The 19,660-nt window shown below is 25.7% G+C and overlaps 1 protein-coding gene across 4 annotated transcripts in view; it reads left to right on the forward strand.

Annotated features, from left to right (window-relative positions):
* The window catches only part of LOC136976547 (polypyrimidine tract-binding protein 1-like), a 102,900-nt gene that overhangs the window by 40,562 nt on the left and 42,678 nt on the right, over window positions 1-19,660 (forward strand). The window contains exons 1-3 of one of the 4 annotated variants that reach the window (XM_067271880.1): window positions 913-1,097; window positions 10,515-10,616; window positions 12,130-12,279. In XM_067271880.1, the coding sequence (XP_067127981.1) occupies window positions 1,095-1,097; window positions 10,515-10,616; window positions 12,130-12,279 (255 nt within the window). In that variant the 5' untranslated portion in view covers window positions 913-1,094. Of the gene's footprint in view, window positions 1-912; window positions 1,098-9,536; window positions 9,909-10,514; window positions 10,617-12,129; window positions 12,280-19,660 lie in introns of those variants that run through there. The other 3 variants (XM_067271878.1, XM_067271877.1, XM_067271879.1) reach the window with 3 other exon arrangements.

Genomic DNA, 19,660 nt, shown 5'->3' on the forward strand with positions numbered 1-19,660 from the left:
TCGATTTATACTTCAAATTTAAAAATAAAAAAAAGAATTGTATTTTAAAGTATTCTGCGCAAAATAATTTTATTTTTAAGACAGTTCTTATAGACTATTTTTTCGTTTTTTTCCTTCTCTTGTTTTTGCACGGAAATATTTTTATTTATAATGTTAATTGATGTTTTTGGAATTGACTGAACCTTCCAATAATTCCTTCAGTACTTCCTTCACTGGTATTTCCTCTATAAATAATCAACCCATGTCATTGTAGAATCTTTTATAGAGTGTTATCAGATTTGCTGTTTCTGTCACTTTATTCTCGACAAATTAAATTGAAGAATGTTTATTTCTACGGAAGTCTTAATTAATGAATTCATAGCAGAAAATTAATTAATTAATTCACGCGGTGTTTTCATAAGTGTAAATGGATTATGAGAAAAATGCGGCTAGTAACGTAAAAATATTAATATTCTATATTTACAGGTTATAGTTCGAAATTTTATGTGTTTTTCTGCTAGGAAAACGCTTTTTGATGGATCAAACAGGTGGTCGGCGACACCTGTGTTTACCTGAGTGACTTAAAATTTCCACAATGCACGTAACAGAGCACAACAGTTGCTCTGCTGTGGCGAAGACAATTATTGATCAACGGCGGTAGTAGATCGGTCATCGCAGACCGCTAATGCTACTTAAATTCCATTTATAGTTACATAGTTTTAAACTCTATCGTTGTTTCATTATTATTTTTTTCCCTCCTATATTATATTGTGAGTCATCAGGGCGTCACAATGACAGGAAGTAACGTTACGTAAGCACTAAACGCGTACGTAAAAGTTGCAGCGAGCGAAAGTGCTCCACTGGTCTCACCCGGTTGGTTGAAAATCAACAGTGTAGAGGTAGTTGCTGCTATCAGCCAACAGCGATCTAGGAGCCTGGCTAGGAGAGTATTCAGCAACAGCTGAACACCAGTCTACTGAGCGGTTAGCTTTTTTCTCTCTTGGCTGAGGTGGTGCCTACTTCCCCTGAACTGTCACTTCACCCTTGATCTCCTATCTATAAGCCGATATTTTCTTTTTTTTTGCTTCAGTAACAAGCCGGGACTGTACTTTCAAATGGTGAGTTGATAATTTTTATTATATGCAGAAAATTACAATATGGCATATTGTGGAATTAACTTAGAGGGCTTTGTTGCCAGTCGCCTTTTCGATGTGGGTTAGTAGACATGGTTTGTCATACCATAACACCAATTACCCCGGAGGATGGAATGATTTTAGCATGCGCAATTCTAAAAGAAACTTATGCGCTGGAGAAGTATATATTCGCCGTTGCTCGATAGGAAATTAAAGTGTATAAGCGATTGACCATATGGTTTGGGAGAGATGACAGGTCGCTTGATCACGTGGCATAGCGTGTAGGAGTAAAGGTTCTCGCAATTGGACGCTAAGACTGTTTTTTTACTTATACCCGGAACTAGAAAATTAACATTCTTGATCGTTGAGTGATGGTATTTTAATAGTCAGATGGACTGCGTAGCACATAATAAAAATGAAATTAAAGAAGGATGAATATAATTCTGATGTGGTTTTGCAAACTTTTTATTTGTTTGTTTGTTTTTTTAATAATCATGAATGAACCTTTCCGTGGATAGTCTGCAATGCCAGACACATCTCCCATTAACGAAACAAACTAATGCAATGGAGAGCGATTCTTCAGTGAATTATTCAGTTAAACGACTCCGGTAATTCGAAATAGCATGATATGTAGTTGTTTGCGTTCGGATAACACTATACAGAAACTGCGCGCCCATCCTTGTCCAAGTTATTCGTTTCAATGAAATATTAAACAGCTCGCTAGCATGACGAAGTGATATTTTCCAATACTTTTATGGTTAAAAAAAATTAAAAATAGACAGACCAACTTGTCCTTCATTGAAATTTCATATCAAAGGACTTTATTTCTCTTAGCTTTAAGAATGCACGTGGGTGTTCTCGTTTGTCTTCGCTCATCTGGACAAGATGAGTAGGCCCTACCTGTTGCGCTCGTGATGCGAAATGGAGGGCAGGGCATGCGTGACAGGAACGTCTTTGGAATTTCAACTTGCTTGCCAAAACCTACACCGTTCTAAATTGTTTTTATAGCCTTCGGGAAACTACCAAAAACCATTTTCCCAACTGTTTTGTTCATTGCTGTTTGCAACTCGATCTACTTGTGAATGCAAAACCGATCTGTTTGGCCTCGATATTATTTGCCCTAGACTTGTATACTTTATATTATATTAGAAGTACCTCAATACAACATTAGCAAAGAGGGACTGCGAGGAAATGTCTCTTGTTCGCCATTCCCTATTCTCTGGCGTCTCTGTCTCCCTCCCATACGGGGCCCACTCTGTCAGCCAGGTGGAGAAGCAAACAATGCTTTTTGAATGAATGGAATTTTCTAGTCTCGTTTCAACTAGACTCATTGTCAAATTATAGTTTCCTTAGTATCTTTAGTTCAAAATTAAAATAAAACTAGATTTTCCTTCGTTAGTTATAGGCTACGTGATTTTCTACAATTTTCTTTTTGTGTTCGTTTCAGTTCTCTCCATTGTTTATAGTTAACCACTTTCAATTGGACTGAAACAAAAACGTAATAATATAAACTCAAATCAAAACAGCTTAGGTTTTAGGAATTTGACCAGCCCTTTTCTTTCTTTTTCTCCTTGACTAGCTACCGGATCTTATTACGTCTACAAGTGTTTCTATGCATATATATTATAGTTTCATTTACAGTCCTATTTCGAAGAAAAAGTTAAGAAAAAAGAACAACAACATTCTTTAAAGTACAAATCACATTAACAACAACATACATAAAATATTCTTTAAGTTATCTTCTTCCTTATTCAACAGTTTAACATATTAGTAACTTTTAATAGACTAATAATTTTGTTCTCATTGAAAGTATAAAGTATATTACTGAATAGTTTATTTACTAATCTACTCTATGTTTACTTATAGAGCTATTTCTAAATAAAAGAAAAATTAATGAATAAATATTATTTGTTAAACAAGCTTGTAAAGGTAAAGATAGAATAAAAAGTGAGGAATAAGGAAGGCTTATAAGCTGTTTACATTAACATTTTCTAGATCTTACAAATATATATCGAATATTTTTGATGTGTGTAATATTTTATTATTACTAAAATAGTACGTTGATTTATCAAATACACCTGTTAAATATCCAGTTTATTTTTTACTTTTTATATTCATTAACCTGCAACAAAGATGGCCTCTGTCTGCGGTCGAGAGAGTTGGATACTAAAAAAAAGTTGTTGAGGCAGAGCCATTTTGTGTCCTTGAACTTTATTATATGGATATGTGTATAAGAATCCAGGAACAGTAACAGAAATAATATTTTATGAAAAGTATAAAAGTCTAGAATTCGTACACATGAATATTGTAATCATTTCGCATAGTTTTTTAAAAATAATATTTGTTTTTATTACGTATATTTTCCATCTGTTTCTGTGTATGTAGTAAATACAAACATATACTATATTTATTTGAAAAGTATTGAAAGTTAATGTCAATTTATGATTATTTTCCATAACAGGTAGCGTGTTAAGTGATGATTTGTTTAGACAGAAATATTGATTTCACTCTATGATTCACATGAGAGTAATAAGATATGTTATGACCTAAAATATACTGAATTTGATTTTAAGCTTTATCAATATCATAAGAATTACTTATTAAAATATCAGATTTTCTAAATAAAAGCTTTATAATCTTAAAAACTTTCGTTTCGTATCCATTAAAAAATCGATTTTAATCAAAATATTTTTATTTATTCTATTCAGGTATCATACTTTTCTCTTTCTCTTATTTAAATTTTTAATTAATGAGCAAAATATATTTTTTATCCCATCGAACAAATCTTGTTTAAAATTTGTTTCTTTATATACTTTACAAATTAAAATTTAAAATTATGTTGCAAAAACATCCCGAAGATCGTGTCAATAGATTATTATGCAAAACATATACTTACTAAACTATAAAATATTTTTTCGTAATTTTATAAAGAATGCGTCATTATTTGCAATTTACATTGATAATTATCCTGCAAAATATGAGTGTTATCTCATTCCTTCCGTTGATAAAAACTGCTTTATTGCTCGAAGAGACTTTTAAAATTAAATAATAATAATTTATAATATTGTTTCTTGATAAGAATTTCTTAAATTTTACAGCGAGATTTATTTTCACAAAGTTCATTTCGAAGAGTATGATTACACTCTAACTAAAATAGTAACTGAAGGTGATTTATTAAACTAATATTAGAAGAAACTACGTTAGAAGGGATAAAGCTGGATGTTCATACAGGATATGAACGCTGCAGCAGGATTAATAGTAATTACCAAAATGCCAGCAGTTAACACGATAAAATCAGGATGCAACTATTGGTAGATGAAAAGTGCTTTATATTTCTAACCACATATCCTTAGTTTAATAATAAACTATATTTTAAAAAAGCTATAAAAATTCAGTGATAATTTTATAGTATAAATTTTCATTGCATACAATTACCTAATAGCTATACTTGTATATTTATCAGTTTTCTTTTATCACTGAAATCTTCTGTAAATTACCTTTTTTTGTATATTTTCTATTAGGGAAAAATTGCAATATTTTATTTTAAGTTGCGTTTTTTGTGATAAAAAATTATTTTTATAAGTTTTATTTCGTTTTTTCGAAATTTTATTAAAATTACATTTTTCCTTATACAGCTGTGTGTGAGATTGTATCAAGGTACATTCTGTTTCAAATTCTCATATTTTCCTTTAATGAAATTTTATCAGAGAGTTGAAATTTCTTGTTTATCAATCCTTTTTATGCATAGTTTTATAACAGAGGACAGCTCACTAGGCTAATGATCTCCAATTTTATTAATTAAAGGTAACTAATCTCTGTTATGCTAGAGTAATCTTTTAAGTAATACTGTATATACTCTTAGAATTCATTCCATTCCATTTATATGACATGTTTAAATACATAGCATTGTTTAAATTCTTCGATTATATATATATATATATATATAATATATATTTTAAATATCGAAATGAATATTTGATATGTTGAAAAAAGATTTCAAAATTATGGTATTAGTTAATTTTTCTTAATATTAGTAAGTACATTAGATAATTAAATTTTAATAAAATCTGAATATTTTGTTTGATTAAAATAAAATAAAATAATGTAATTTTGTCAAATTGCAATTTGCTTGAATAATTCTAATTTGGCTCAATTTTCTACACGTTATAATAAGTGCACGAACATCAATTATAACTTAAACTTTTATTTACGAAACTTTATATAATTTTAAATATATTTTCTTCGATAGATTTGCTCATATAATTAAAAGAAAAATCTATTTTTCGCTTGAAATTACTCCAAAAAATGCACGAAATTAAAGTATTTAATATCCTCTTCCTTCTTTGTCAACGATATTTTATTTTTCCGAAAGTTTTAGGTATTAAAACTTTGATTTTCTTGTATATTAAACTGTTGGTTTACTTAAATTTCAACGAAAGCTGATTATTATTATTATCACATTAGAAAGGAAAAATGTACACTTCAATTAAATTAAATTTCTAACTAAATAGATTCATGAAAATAAATCGATTTTCTTCTTCTTCTTCTTCTTCCTCCAACAAATATGAAAAATATTACTTTCAAAATCGTAAATTAACTAAAAGTTTCGGTCTAATTCTTAAAAGTAATCGCCTATTTTTGCTTCTGATGATGATTTTTATACACCAAATTAAATTTGCAATATATCCACACGCTTTGAAACATTTATTAGAAAGTTAATTTACAGTCAGGGTTTTTATTATTTGATATCATTAATTTGTCGTGAAAGCTATGGTTATTTTAATATTAAGGAATATTTTAATAATATTTAGAAAGTACGGACCTTAATATATTAGAAAAACATTGAATTATAGTCACTTTTATCTTATATTTGATTCTTTACAAGAATATTCTATAGAGCGAAAACTATATTATTGAAGAAATTTGGTTTATAAGTAATATTTAAATTAATAAATGATGAAAAATTATAGTAAATTTCTTTAATTTCTGGATTATTATAAAATGAAACTAATATTAATTAAATGCAAACCAGGATATTTCACTGAAAGTAATATTTTGTCTATAGATTCATTTAATGTTAATAGCTGATGTTTTATGGACGACTTTATGAGTATTCTAATTACTTAACATCTTAAATTACTTCTCATTATTTATTAATTAGTTTAAACTTTTATTAAATTTCAACAAAAATATTATTAAATGTTATTCAGTATTTTTCCCTCTTAAAGGAATTAATAATTGTAATTCAACATCCGTACTAAATAATGTTTTTTGTAATGTTATTTTGTAACACTTTTATACAAAGTAATATTTTTTTATTTGTTTTGTAATATTATTCTTATATTTATATTTTTAATGAAGAATATTTTTCGAAATTTTCCACATTTTTAAGTATCCTAATAGTAAAAAACACTAAAAAATAGTATGCAGCGTGCTAAATTTGAATAGGAATTTAGAGATTTACTCGTACATTAATTTTAGAAAGTAATTATTTATATAGTAATATGTATAACACAAAATTGAAATATTTTATTTAAAATATATGCAAAATTTTGCGGCGTATCTGTTAAAATAAATAAATAAACTGTAAAAATAATTAATACATTCTTTATATAAAATGTCGAGCATAAAATTAATGCGTTAAGAATAAGAGAATTTTTCTTATATATTACATTTTCTAAACTGTGCAGCTGTGGGACTTTTTATATATATAGAATTTTTTCCTGTGGAATCATGATCTGTGTATAGCAAGCCAAATAAACGCCTAGTTACTGCGCAGTCATTATTTAAATTTCGCATGTAATTGACTTTACAATGTAGTTGATTTCACAATAATTAACTGAGCATAGAGGAAAGAGGAGTCGTTAACTGTGGTGCTATGAAGATTTACGGATATAGGTCAAATTTTAAACTAGAAAATTTTATTTACAATGTTTTAAAATGCCTAATTATATATATATATATATATATATATATATATATATATTTTATACAGATTAACGCTTAATCTTTCTTATTTTTTACTGATTTACTATGGTTTTCTCCTCCAGTGCTTAGAATTTTAAGCTAATAAGCAAATAGATGAAATTGTGGATCTATCCCACAGTCTATCAATGGATGCCTACTTGGATTCATCCCAATAAGCAACCACTGATAGAATGAATGTCCTAGAAGAAATCGATGACAGTAAGCAACATTCGTCATATCTTATAGATCTAAAATAAGATTAGGGTTTAATCACAGTTTAGGCCTATAGCATATGAGAATGGAATAATACTCAGTAAGAAAAATAAATTTCTGTGAGTAAAACAGATTGTACTTTATACTATTTATTTTGATCAATTAATATATCGAGCAATTTATAAAATATTAATTTATTTTATAATTAAACAATCAATATATAGGCTATATAGATCTAAATGAGCCTATTTTAATCAAGTAAGCTCGTTTAGATTTTCAGCCAGTTGCATTCAGTAATTAAAAGTATAGTTTTTTTTTTATGGTTTAACCTTATTAAATTTCTAACTACTTTTTGTAGTTTGTCATCCTGTTGAGATTTTGATGTTTATCTTATTAAGAATATTTAAAATTATCTGTTATACTGATCATTGTATATTTCAATTAAATTATGGAAATATATTTGTAGCTTGATTATATATTTATTGATTTCATTGTCTGATATTAATATATTTCATGGTAAATTCATGAAATAGTTTGAATGATATATGATCTCTAACTATATATACACACGTATACTCTACGTACGTTGTACAGTACATATACACACAGACATAAATATATTGTTAATAATAATCTTTAATTCTATATAATATTAATAAATTATGTATTTTCTATTGTTTATTCTTCGAACATTCTCAGTTTATAATAAAAATTCATATTTAACAATAAATAAATAATTTTTAGTATATTTTATAAACCAGGCCGTGCGCAGGATTTTTAAAAGGGTGGCGATGTAGTTTATTAATGTTTACAATATGGGTTTTCTAGAATTATTTTCTTCCCAAATTGGGGTTAAGACCCCAAACTCCCGTATATACGGCTTTGTTCTGGACATAGATCTATTTGTTGTTTCTATTAAGTCGATAAAAATATTTAAAAAATAATTAAAAAAAATCGAATTTTATTTGTAATAGTCTTGTAACAATCCGTAACAACTTTTGAAGAGTGATACTGTAGACCTATAATTAGTATTGTTAAAATCTTTTAAAAATTAATTCAAAAAAAACTGTAGTTGGCTTTAAAAAATCTCTAGAACTATGACCATTGAAAAGAATCAATTATTTTAAAATCTTAATTAAAAAAAGACATACAGTTTATTCAAGTCTTACTTTTTTACTCTGATTTAAAAACAAAGTATAACTATTGATTGAAAAATATTTCATAAATTTGAAGGGATATGATTCTGACATTTTGTAAACATTAATGCATGCAACATGTATGCTGTTGAAAACACACAAAATGTTTCATCCTAGAAGTAAAAGTTAGAATATTTACACGACAAATGAGTATAATAAGTAGGTTATTACGACTTATAAAAGATAACTGTAAAAAAAGGGTGTATTCAAGTTTTTAAATTTTCTATCCGGGTGGTAAATGAGATTCGTGTAGGAGGAAAATTTTCTGACCTCGATTGACACCTCATATGTATATAATTAAAATTTCGCATCCATGAATGGTTCTAATTCCTAATTTTACTGAAGTTAATTTCTATTTTTATTTAATGATAATAATAATGTTCGAATACAGCTTTTGTTATACTAAATTTATTTATTATTATTACCCATAGATTTCTATCTCTGAATTTCTTTAAATGTTTATATAATCAAAACATCGGCTCAATTAATCTTGAATTTTTCTAAGAAGAGAAACTTGAATATTATATATATTTTTAATGAAGTTCTTTTTTTTAATTCTTGAAAATTTATCAACGGCGAATATTTTAACTCAAACACGTGTTAAGTGTAGATAAAGTGCAATTAAAATTAGTTATTATATCGTATGCGAAATGTAACTTAACATTAACAAACATGAAATGTTAAAATAAGAGATTGTTTAGTCTGTAGTGTGGGCTTCACGGGCCTAGTTTAAAGGGCGTAAATTTGTACCTAATTAAATCTAAATTTTTAAAATATTCAATAAGAAACGAGGCCTTCTTTTCTCTTTCATTTTCCTTCTTTTTATATATACATATATATATAAATTTTTGCATATTCTTATCATTAATATTTAAAAAAGGAAACAAATATTAATTTATTAATGATTCTATATAATAATAAAATTTTATCTGATAGATACTGGTTCTACAAAACATTGCAAAATGATTACATTATTAATTTTTCTTTTGTGTTATATTATAGAAGTTTAAGACATTTACGCTTTAAAACTAGGTTACAAATATTTATTCAGCAGTGGAAATACTGCGAAAGGAAACAGTAGAGTTTTTTTTTATTTTTAAGGGGCACGTGTGCAAAGTAGCTTACCACATCCGGTTTAGCGATTAGTAGAGTCTGGTGTAAATGCGTCGTCATTTTTGGCGGGAGTGCGAGGGGTAGACGGAACGATTGGAACGAGTCCTTTGTTCGAAGTGACGCGTCAGTTCTGCTCGTTTCTCGAAATATGAAAGTACCCAAAGATAGATTGAACGATAAGACTTCGCGTTCTAAACGTTTTAATCCAACTTTTAACAATTCTGTAGTACCTTTAATGTATTGCTGGACAAAAGTCCCACATCATAAGTTCGTCGGAGTTCGTCCGTCGTTCCGAAATGGTTTGCACGTAGGTTGCTTTTCCACTCTCTTTTTTCCTTTGTCTGTTCTTCACTCAAAGAGAAAGCCACGTGTACTTTTTACCTTTTCTTTTTTTTTTTTTTCCGAATAAATCTTGTTACTTTACCACGCAAACCACGTGTTGGAAACATTTTGACAGTTTATAAAAACAACTCTTTAACGGCACTTCGAAGAAAGTTTTTCAATTTTTCATCCCCTTTTTAAATAAAACTTTCTTTAATTTTTAAATAATAATAAATATTCTAAAATATAGTTTATTATCATTATCACTAATATTATTTAAAACGATAAAAATTAATTAAGCGACTGGATGAATAAAATATTGAAAAGTTAACATTGTTTTCAGACAGTCATTTATAATACATAATGTTTATTTCTAAACGCGTTAATTTTTAATTATATTTTTTCATTAAAAAAGAAAAATATATTCTGTTTTAAACTTCCAAATAAACTCTCAGCATATTTATTTGATGATAAAATAAAAACTATATATAATTAATGTCATCATGATTATCTAGACGTAACATGTTCATGAACATCTCATATTTATTTAAACCGAATTGCTAAATTTATACTGTATTTTAATCATTTTTAGCGTGGATCAGACGAATTACTCTCTCAAACTGGTGCAGTAAGTAATGGTACTGTAATGAGTCCTCAACCAAATCATACAGAAAACAATAATGATGCCAAAAAGGTAATTTCTTAATTTATATATATATAAATATACAGCCTATACATTTTTATTTAAATTATTGCTATGAAAAACTTACTCAAAAGTTTCTTTGTTATAACAGAAAATATATAGGCCTATATTTAATTTCTGAAATTATACTGACTTTAAATTTTAATCGTATAAATGAGATCGACAGATTGATTTATTCACCTTTTCTTGACTTGTATTTACAGTAAATTCCAACTATTTATCCTAAGATACATTATTATCCTATATATAACGTATCTTAAGATAAATAATCCATATTTAATAGACATTATGATTATTAAACAATAAAAATGTTTTCATTGATTACCCCAACTATATTTTACGTCTAATTAATTATCAAATCTACTTGCATATACAATATAAATCTATTATATATTAAAAACAATGATTGGTTATAACATTAAATCAAAATTATTTCATAAATTAAATCTAAAATTAGTAAAAGTTTTTTAGTAGTAACATTTTACATGCTAATAATTTAATATTTTATTAATTTTTTATAGTTTTCTTTTATGTTGGTAATGCTTATAAGTTATAAATAATACTTTCAACTTATTAGTTATATTTAAATTTCATTTTAAAAAGATCATGTAACTGTATTGCTGAGGTATTAAATGATTGTTTTTTTTCAATAAAATATTACATCTAAATAACTTTTTTCATAAATTTTGAGTTTAATATTTGAAAAATAATATTTCTATGAGCATTTTTTATAGTTAGTTATTTATTTAAAATTTGTCATGAATTTATCAAATTGCAAAGTTGAGGCCGAAGTTTTAAACATGAAAACGTGTACGTCGGACGTTCGGCGCCGCTTTCCCGTAAGCCTAGAAGTTTGACAATGGTGTTTGGAAAGTCAGTAGAATCATGCTCAACATTCCAAACGTCATTGTCAAACTTCTAGGCTTACGGGAAAGCGGCGCCGAACGTCCGACATACACGTTTTCGTGTTTAAAACTTCAGCCTCAACCTCGCTAGTATGTTGTAGATGAAAAAATTTTAGAATCAGTTTTGTGAAACTTCTTTTATAATTTACTGAATTAAATTTGCTGTATTAAAAGTAGTTTAAATTTAGAATATTTCAAACTTTTTGCATAAGATTAACAGAAATCTAAAGGGAATATAAAAATAATAGGTTATATTCTATATGTTTATGCAATAAAAAGTTTTTAAAGATCTTAACAAAACATATGATAGATAAATTTATGCTGTTGGATATTTAAAATTTATAAAATTATATTTATATAATTTAAATTTTTTTTATTAGAAAAATTAAAGTAAAGAAAGGTTGTAAAATATAGTAAAGTCATTAAAAACATCAAATTTTATTTTGTAACATGTTTTAAATTCTAAATATATAATATGTAAAAATTGTTCAGATGACAAATATTGCTTCTTTTATCTAAATGATAACTCTGTTTTCAATATTAGAAATGAAAAAATTTTCAAATTGTATGAGAATAATAATAACAATTAAATTTTATAGGCAAAACTGGATAAAACACAGAATGGTAAACCTTCAAGAGTAGTTCATATACGAAACATTCCAAATAATGCTACAGAAACTGATCTTATTCATTTGGGAATGCCATTTGGACGAGTAACAAATGTTTTGTTGCTTAAAGGAAAAAGTCAGGTATGTTCCTTTTATACTAATATAATAATTTTTTCAAAATTAAATACCGTATTTTACGGACTATAAGATGCACTTTTTTCTTCGAAAAATTGCCTCCAAAATTCAGGTGCATCTTATAGTCCGTAGCGTCTTATAGGTATTTTTTTAAAAAATTGCTTAAAAATTAAGGTGCGTCTTATAGTCTGTAGTGTCTTATAGTCCGTAAAATACGGTAATTAAAACTTATTAAACATTTTAATAAATGCTAATATTTATAATAAATTATTGTAAATATTCAAAACAATTACTTATCAACAACGAAATGTATTTGACAAAATGTAAAACTACATTTTTCATTATCTGTTTCTTAAGAAAAGACAAATATGATAAATTTATTTCTTATAGAAATTATATTTTTTTTCTCACAAAAGAAATATAATTGGAATATTATATACTAAAATTTAAATTTGTTAATAATAACAATAATCATCAGTATTTATTGTGTATTAATTAACATCAGAAAAGAAACCATTTATATTATAAGAAAATAAAATCAGTACTAGAAATGTATTTCAAATAATGCTTTTTTAAATGCTTTATTTTATATGTTGATTCCAAATATTTATATAAGAACAAAATTTATAATCCTGTTTATAATCATATTATAAATCTTTTATTATAACTCAATTAAGACATACTTTTAAAACATACTAAAATGAAAATTACTAAACATATTAATTAATGAAACATACTAATTAATGAATATAATTATATGTACTTTTCATTAATTTAATAATTATTATATCAACAAGAATAAAATGAAATGTATATTAATATTTTTAGGATTAATTATAGAAATTGAATACTTTTTCTTTTGAAATGTTTTCTAAGTAATTTTTACTCATACAAGAGATCAACTATAAGAATAAAAGATTTTGAACAAAATTTTCTGTAAGAAAAAAACAGTTACATTAACTTTAAACAGCTTTTTTAGTGAATAGTTGTTCAATGAAATACTGAAGTGTGTAAATACCATACTTTTATATTTTGCTTAAACTATCATTAATTAATTGCTATTCTTGAGTATTCATGTAATTAACTAAAACTTAATAAGCATTCATTCAATATAAATTCAGGAAAATATTAAAGTTTGATATTAATAGAATATCATAAAACTCATTTACTAGTATTTGTTTTGACATAAATATAAAGTTTTTGAAAAATGAATTTTTGGTTAATAATTTTTGCATCCATGGGTAATTAAACAGACAATATTAAATAAATATATTTAATGATAGGATCTAAGCTTGAATAATTTCAGAATTATTTCTGCAATGTTAAATCTCTCTGACTGTAATGCATTTAAACATGTTGTACTATCATTATTTCTCCTTTGGTTGACCTTGAACTGGTGACTCACCTTTTTCCCTGGCAGACAGGTTTTTGTTAGACAGGAATTACAGACAATGCTCTGCCTATGGAAACCATTCTATTGTATCTGGAAGAGCAATTTCTGGGATGTGTTGTTACGATGAGCCATAAAAATTATTAGACATAATATATTCATTAATTTATCTTAAAGTATATCTAATGTTTTTCCATCTCATGTTGATGAATGTAATAATTCTATATAATGAATAGATGTTATGTCATAAACATTTCTTTATCTTTAAAATACATTTCAGTCTTAATTGTTAAAATTTAAGTGTTCATTTTTTAAAAATGAGTGATTATAATTTAATTAAAACTTATGAGATATAAAGTTTTTAGACTTAAATATTTATTATTTACAGTTTCAATTAGTTGTAAATAGATTTTTTTTTTGAAGATTGGTTTCAACTAATTATAATAAACTGCTGCTTTTATAATTCTTCCTTAGTTTTATTTTGTAAATTTATTTTGAAAGACTTAACCATAATAAGGATAACTTTTTTTCTTTTCAAATTATTACAAAGCCAATATTGTTTATAAGAAAACAAAATTAAGATTTGTAATGATAATTTATAATAAATTTATAGCAAATATTTAATAATAGAGTTTTATATATAAAAAACAAACTTTTAAAATTAATATACAAAAAACTTATTAAGTTTATATAGGAATTTTTATAGGCTGAATGAATTAATTATATTTGTTTAAAAACAAAACAACTTTTTCATTAGCATAATTTTAAATTTTTATGAATATTTAATTAAATATTATGCTAGAAAGAAAAGTTATCTTTATTTTTAAAATTACTGTTCCAACATTCTGCTCAGTGATATATAATTATATACTGTTACTTTGAAATCATCTTTGCATATAGTTTTTCAGTTCATTATCTTATTAAATTTTTTAATTATATTTTGGATAAAAAGTTTAATGATAATACAATTTATAGAGTTGAATTTGGCAAGAAAGACAAATGAGATACACTGTATATAAAAATGATATAACAACAAAATCAAATAAGTATCAATATTTTAACTTTTATAAATGGTATAAAAAGTTTTCCTCTACACAGAAATATCCTTGGAATGATGCACCGAGGGCAGAGACTAAGTATCAATTAACTTCTGAAGAGATAATGATATTTATTTGTTGGAAAGTGTGGGTTGTATGATGTCAGACTTCAAGAATTTTCTGTGCTCTGTTAATTAAAATTTATGGTCATTTATAGTTGTTTGAGTTATATTTTATACCTGTTTAGTATGGTATTCCAAGGAACAGTTTATGGATATTGAAACAATTTTTTTAGTCTGCCTTTATAGACCAATGCTATGAACAATCTTTGCAAGATATTGGGTTTTTTCTTTTCATTTTTCTTTTGTTTCAGTTAATATATAATCCATAGTGATAAATTATACTAGCAGAAGTGTATCTATATAGTTTTCTTCTATTTTCAATGTTCAGTTAAAATCTATTTACATTTCTTGATCAATTTGGATGAATAATTTTTATTATTTAATCATACTTGAGTAAAGAATTTATATTTTGATAGATTGTATTACCTTAACTATGCATTACTTTAAACTTGACCTTAATCAATATGAATTATTTAAGGTGTGTATTGATTAAAAGTGCTTTTTACATTTATGTCTTCGTCTTGAATTATAGTTATGAATATATTTTTTTGATAACAGCTGATATTAAATATAAAGTTATTTTCTATTGTTTTTATTTGTTATATGAATAAATACTTTATCAGGTTTTTCTTTCCTTTAAAGCAAAAGACATTGATCTTTAATAGATTATTTTAAATTACTGAATATTGATTTGTCTTTAAAAATTATTATGTTAGCTAGGCTCTTAAAATAACATGTAAAAAATTGTAAAAGAATTAAGCATAGAACATTTATAAAATTTAATTTCTATTGAAAATTGATGTTTGGTAATTGTCTATTTCTCAATTAAGTATATAGACTGAACTATTTGAGTCTGATGATGGGCAAAGAAATCCTGAAAACAAAAGCTTTGACTCCTATAATCTTAAATCTTTGTATTTCTCCTGATATTGCATGGAATTGACATATTCTGAAACTTGCATTTAGATTAAATTTACATAGCTCTTGATCTTCCAATTGTTGTTTTTAATCAAGAAGAAACTAATGTGTTTATAAAATTTCATAATCTATCAATAGTTTGCAACATAAAATCAACAGTTATCTATTTCTCCTACAGTTCTATATTTAAAAATCTGAAATACAAATAAAATTTTAATTGGAAAATTTATTACTATGGATAAAAATTATTGAACACAAAAACTAATTGAGGATGGAACTCAGTAAACTTCTTCATTTTTAATATACAGTAATATTAAAAACATTTATTATTTAAATATAATTGTACACAACAAATATTAGAAAAACAAATTCAGGAAAAACTGATAATTATCCACTACAAATTTGCTGTCATAAAGTATTTTCTAATCTAAAAATTTATTAAATTATAAATTTATATTAATAAATATACACATTATGATGAAAAATACAGAGATATATTTCAGAAAATTTTCATTAAAAAATTTTTTTAGATAAATTAGTGTTATGATGATTAATAATTTAAAAAATATATTTGATATAAGATAGACAAAACTGGCATCTTTATTAAGCAGTATGAAAAGACATTAGAAATAATTGCATTATTTTATATATATCTTTTTATGTTATAAAATAAATAAATCTATAAAATTAAATTACTTTATAAATTAGACTTGTTTTGAAATTATTTAATTACAAATGAAGTAATGTATTTATTAATTCATTTATAATAAAGCCTATTATATAAAAAGATATTGACTTTTATGCATAGAATTTTTGGCAAGATTTTCAGTATGGATAAAAATCTTGTAGATGTAGAGCAGGTGCAGCTATTTACTTTGTTCATCCATATTTTGCCTCAGTATGTATTTAGCCTAAGTGTTATCATGCTTCTTGAATTGTTTTCATCTAACATGTTTAAATATCTTTGTTTATTCTTATATTATAACAGACAACTGTCTATTGCCAATTCTGCATAAAATCTATAGAATTATGATTTTAAATAAAACAGTCTTTTATTTGTTTTTATGTCTTCAAGATGCAAATGTAAATGATCCTGTCATCCTGTCTGAGGACTTGTTATAGAAAGCTCTTTTTTCCTTTACACTTCATCTTATTAACTTTGTATTTTACTATAAAATTTTACATATTTATTTCCATGTATTTTTAAAGTTTGATGTGTTTATTGAAAGCTTTATCTAAAAATACTGTAAGTTTTCTTGTTCTTTTTAAAAATATTATATGTAATGTTCATTGGTCTTTCTCATTATCCTACTAACACACATTTTTACTATTTTATATCTATTGTATAAATATTTACACTATTTTTAAGAAACAGAATAAATACAGAATAGGTTATTATTTTAAAATATTATAAAAGATTCATTTTAATTAATACAACTTTACTAGTTGTATTAGTTAAATTCATTTATTTGAAATATAAAATTTTCAACTGTTAAAGTAATAGTTAAGTAATGTTACAAGTAAACACTATATATTGCAAATTTAAAAAAATATTTGATTCATCCCAAATTTCAACTGTAAACTTAATTAAAACTTCTGTTATACTTTATATTGACTACTTAAATACTGTAGTGTTACATCTACATATTTAAGCAGTACATATCAATTAAGTTTAAAGTGTAATTCTTAACAGAATTATAATGTAACTTGATTTCTGAAGAGCTTGACTATATTTTTGTAAATTTTCTCAGTAAATTAAATTTTAAAATTATGCAAATTACTTCTCTCTGAACATTGTTTTTTATAATACAGGTTTTGTCTTAATTATAAAATTAATCAGTGAAGCTTCTTTTTGTATTAATTGTATAAGCTTCCAAGCAATTAAGTTCTTTCTACTATACCCACATTTTAAATGCATTATGATAATAAATTTGTATTATTTAGTTGTCAACATTATCCCCTTATAGATCAACATTTTTGTTTTTTTCCAATACCCAAATATAAAATGCCTATTTTTAATACAGACAGAACTACACATATATTGCTTTTATTCTCTGTCAATAAAATGTATTTTTTGGATAGCTTTTAGAGTACTACTGGATATTTAGTAAAAATGTATCATAGGAGCACCTGACAGGAATGCTGTCTAACAAAGCATGAAATACAGAACTTTCTGTCATTTTTTATGTGGAAAAGTTTTGACTCTTGTGCATTAGTGCCTCAGGGAATTTTCTTTTTCTGTTAGGAATTGTTTCTCTTGTTGATAATATGGCAGATGTATCTGAAGTATGTTGCCTTAACTGTGGAAAAAAGCAAGGCGTATAAAAAAAAATTTAAATAATTACATTTTATTTCATGCTACTTTTGTTGAAATGAAGGAAAAGTTAACATTAAATGTAGGAAGAGCAACCAATCTATCAAAAAAATTAAAGATTAGTCAATATTTTTCAGGTTGTTTTAAAGAAAACATTTATATTTGTCCAAAACTTCTTTGCTTAAGCATGGTAAGCCTTCCATGATTACTGTTAATATAAGTTGAATATGTAGCATTATTTGATTGTTTGGTTTGTTGGAAGGAAGGAAAAAGAAACTCTCCTTATAAAATCTAATGAAAAAGAAGTTGTTTACATGGACATGAATTGAATATGACCACAATGGGCAGCTGCTACATCCAGCCTGTACTTTTTCAGCAGCTAAAGCAACATACTTCAGAGACATCTGCCATGTTGTTGACAAGAGAAACAGTTTCTAAGAGAAATGAGCAATTATTTATTGTGACATCAACACAATGCCATGCTGCAATTTTTAATCATATTTTTAATTTTATTTCATTTAAAATATATGCTTGCCACCTCAAATTAGTACTGTAGTGTCTTGCCCCTGTACATCATACTTTTCTGTTAGCAATGGAGTCATGCCAGTCATTTATTAACTGCTTTCAGGGGAAAATTTTGAATTGAAATAACATGAGTTATGATTTATATCAGATAGTTAATCAGGGTCTCCTGCCCCTAAGCTTTCCATATCTGGTCTCATTTTTAATCTATCTAACTCTGTTCTCGAGATTAAGGAAAGACGGACAGATGGATGACAGTGGGAATTTATAGGTCTACAGTTTTTTTAAATTGCAGCCTAAAAATTATGTAATTATATGTTGTAACAGTGTGTCTCGTAGCAGTTTAAATTAAGTTGTTCCAGATATTTAAATAGGGAATTACTTGATTATCTGAAACTGTTGTATCTCAAAAATGGTGAGCACTAAATTGTTTATCAATAAATATATTTGATCATTTTTTACAGTATTGGATGCTTTTATTTTTATCACAGTTTATATTTTTAATTTATTGTAGTGAATCCAAATCTCATTTTTAGTAAAATAAGTGACAGCTATCACCTTCAGTTTAATAATAATATACATGAAAGTGATTATCTACTTTTTTACTTTTCTCTCAGTTATGTTGATATCCATTATGTATGAATTCTTTCTGAAATTTCAGTTTGTTATGTAGACTAAATACTAAATATGATCATCCACATTGTGGATAATCACTTGTGATTGTTTTACTTATGAAATATCATTGTTATACTTGTACAATCCAACTGTGCATTATCATCACTGATAAATATAATCTTTTAAAATCATTTCAATGAGAATATAATTTTTGTTGAAATGATTTTAAAAGATTATACTTCTCAGTGAAGAAAGAAAAGTACTATTATAATTAGTCAATAGATTTGTATTTCTGTCAGCTGTATAAACTGTCACTACTTTTAATTCAAATGACTAAGAACATTATTCTTATCATTTTCCTTTCATTTCATATTTATGCATAGAAATACAAGGATGGTGTTGAGATTTTCATGTTATTTATGCATATTCAAAATTTTCAAATCTGTCACAATGCAGTTAGTAGATTTAT

This window comes from Centruroides vittatus, unplaced genomic scaffold (genome assembly GCF_030686945.1).
Source record: "Centruroides vittatus isolate TY-2023 unplaced genomic scaffold, ASM3068694v2 contig_401, whole genome shotgun sequence".
NCBI lineage: Eukaryota > Metazoa > Arthropoda > Arachnida > Scorpiones > Buthidae > Centruroides > Centruroides vittatus.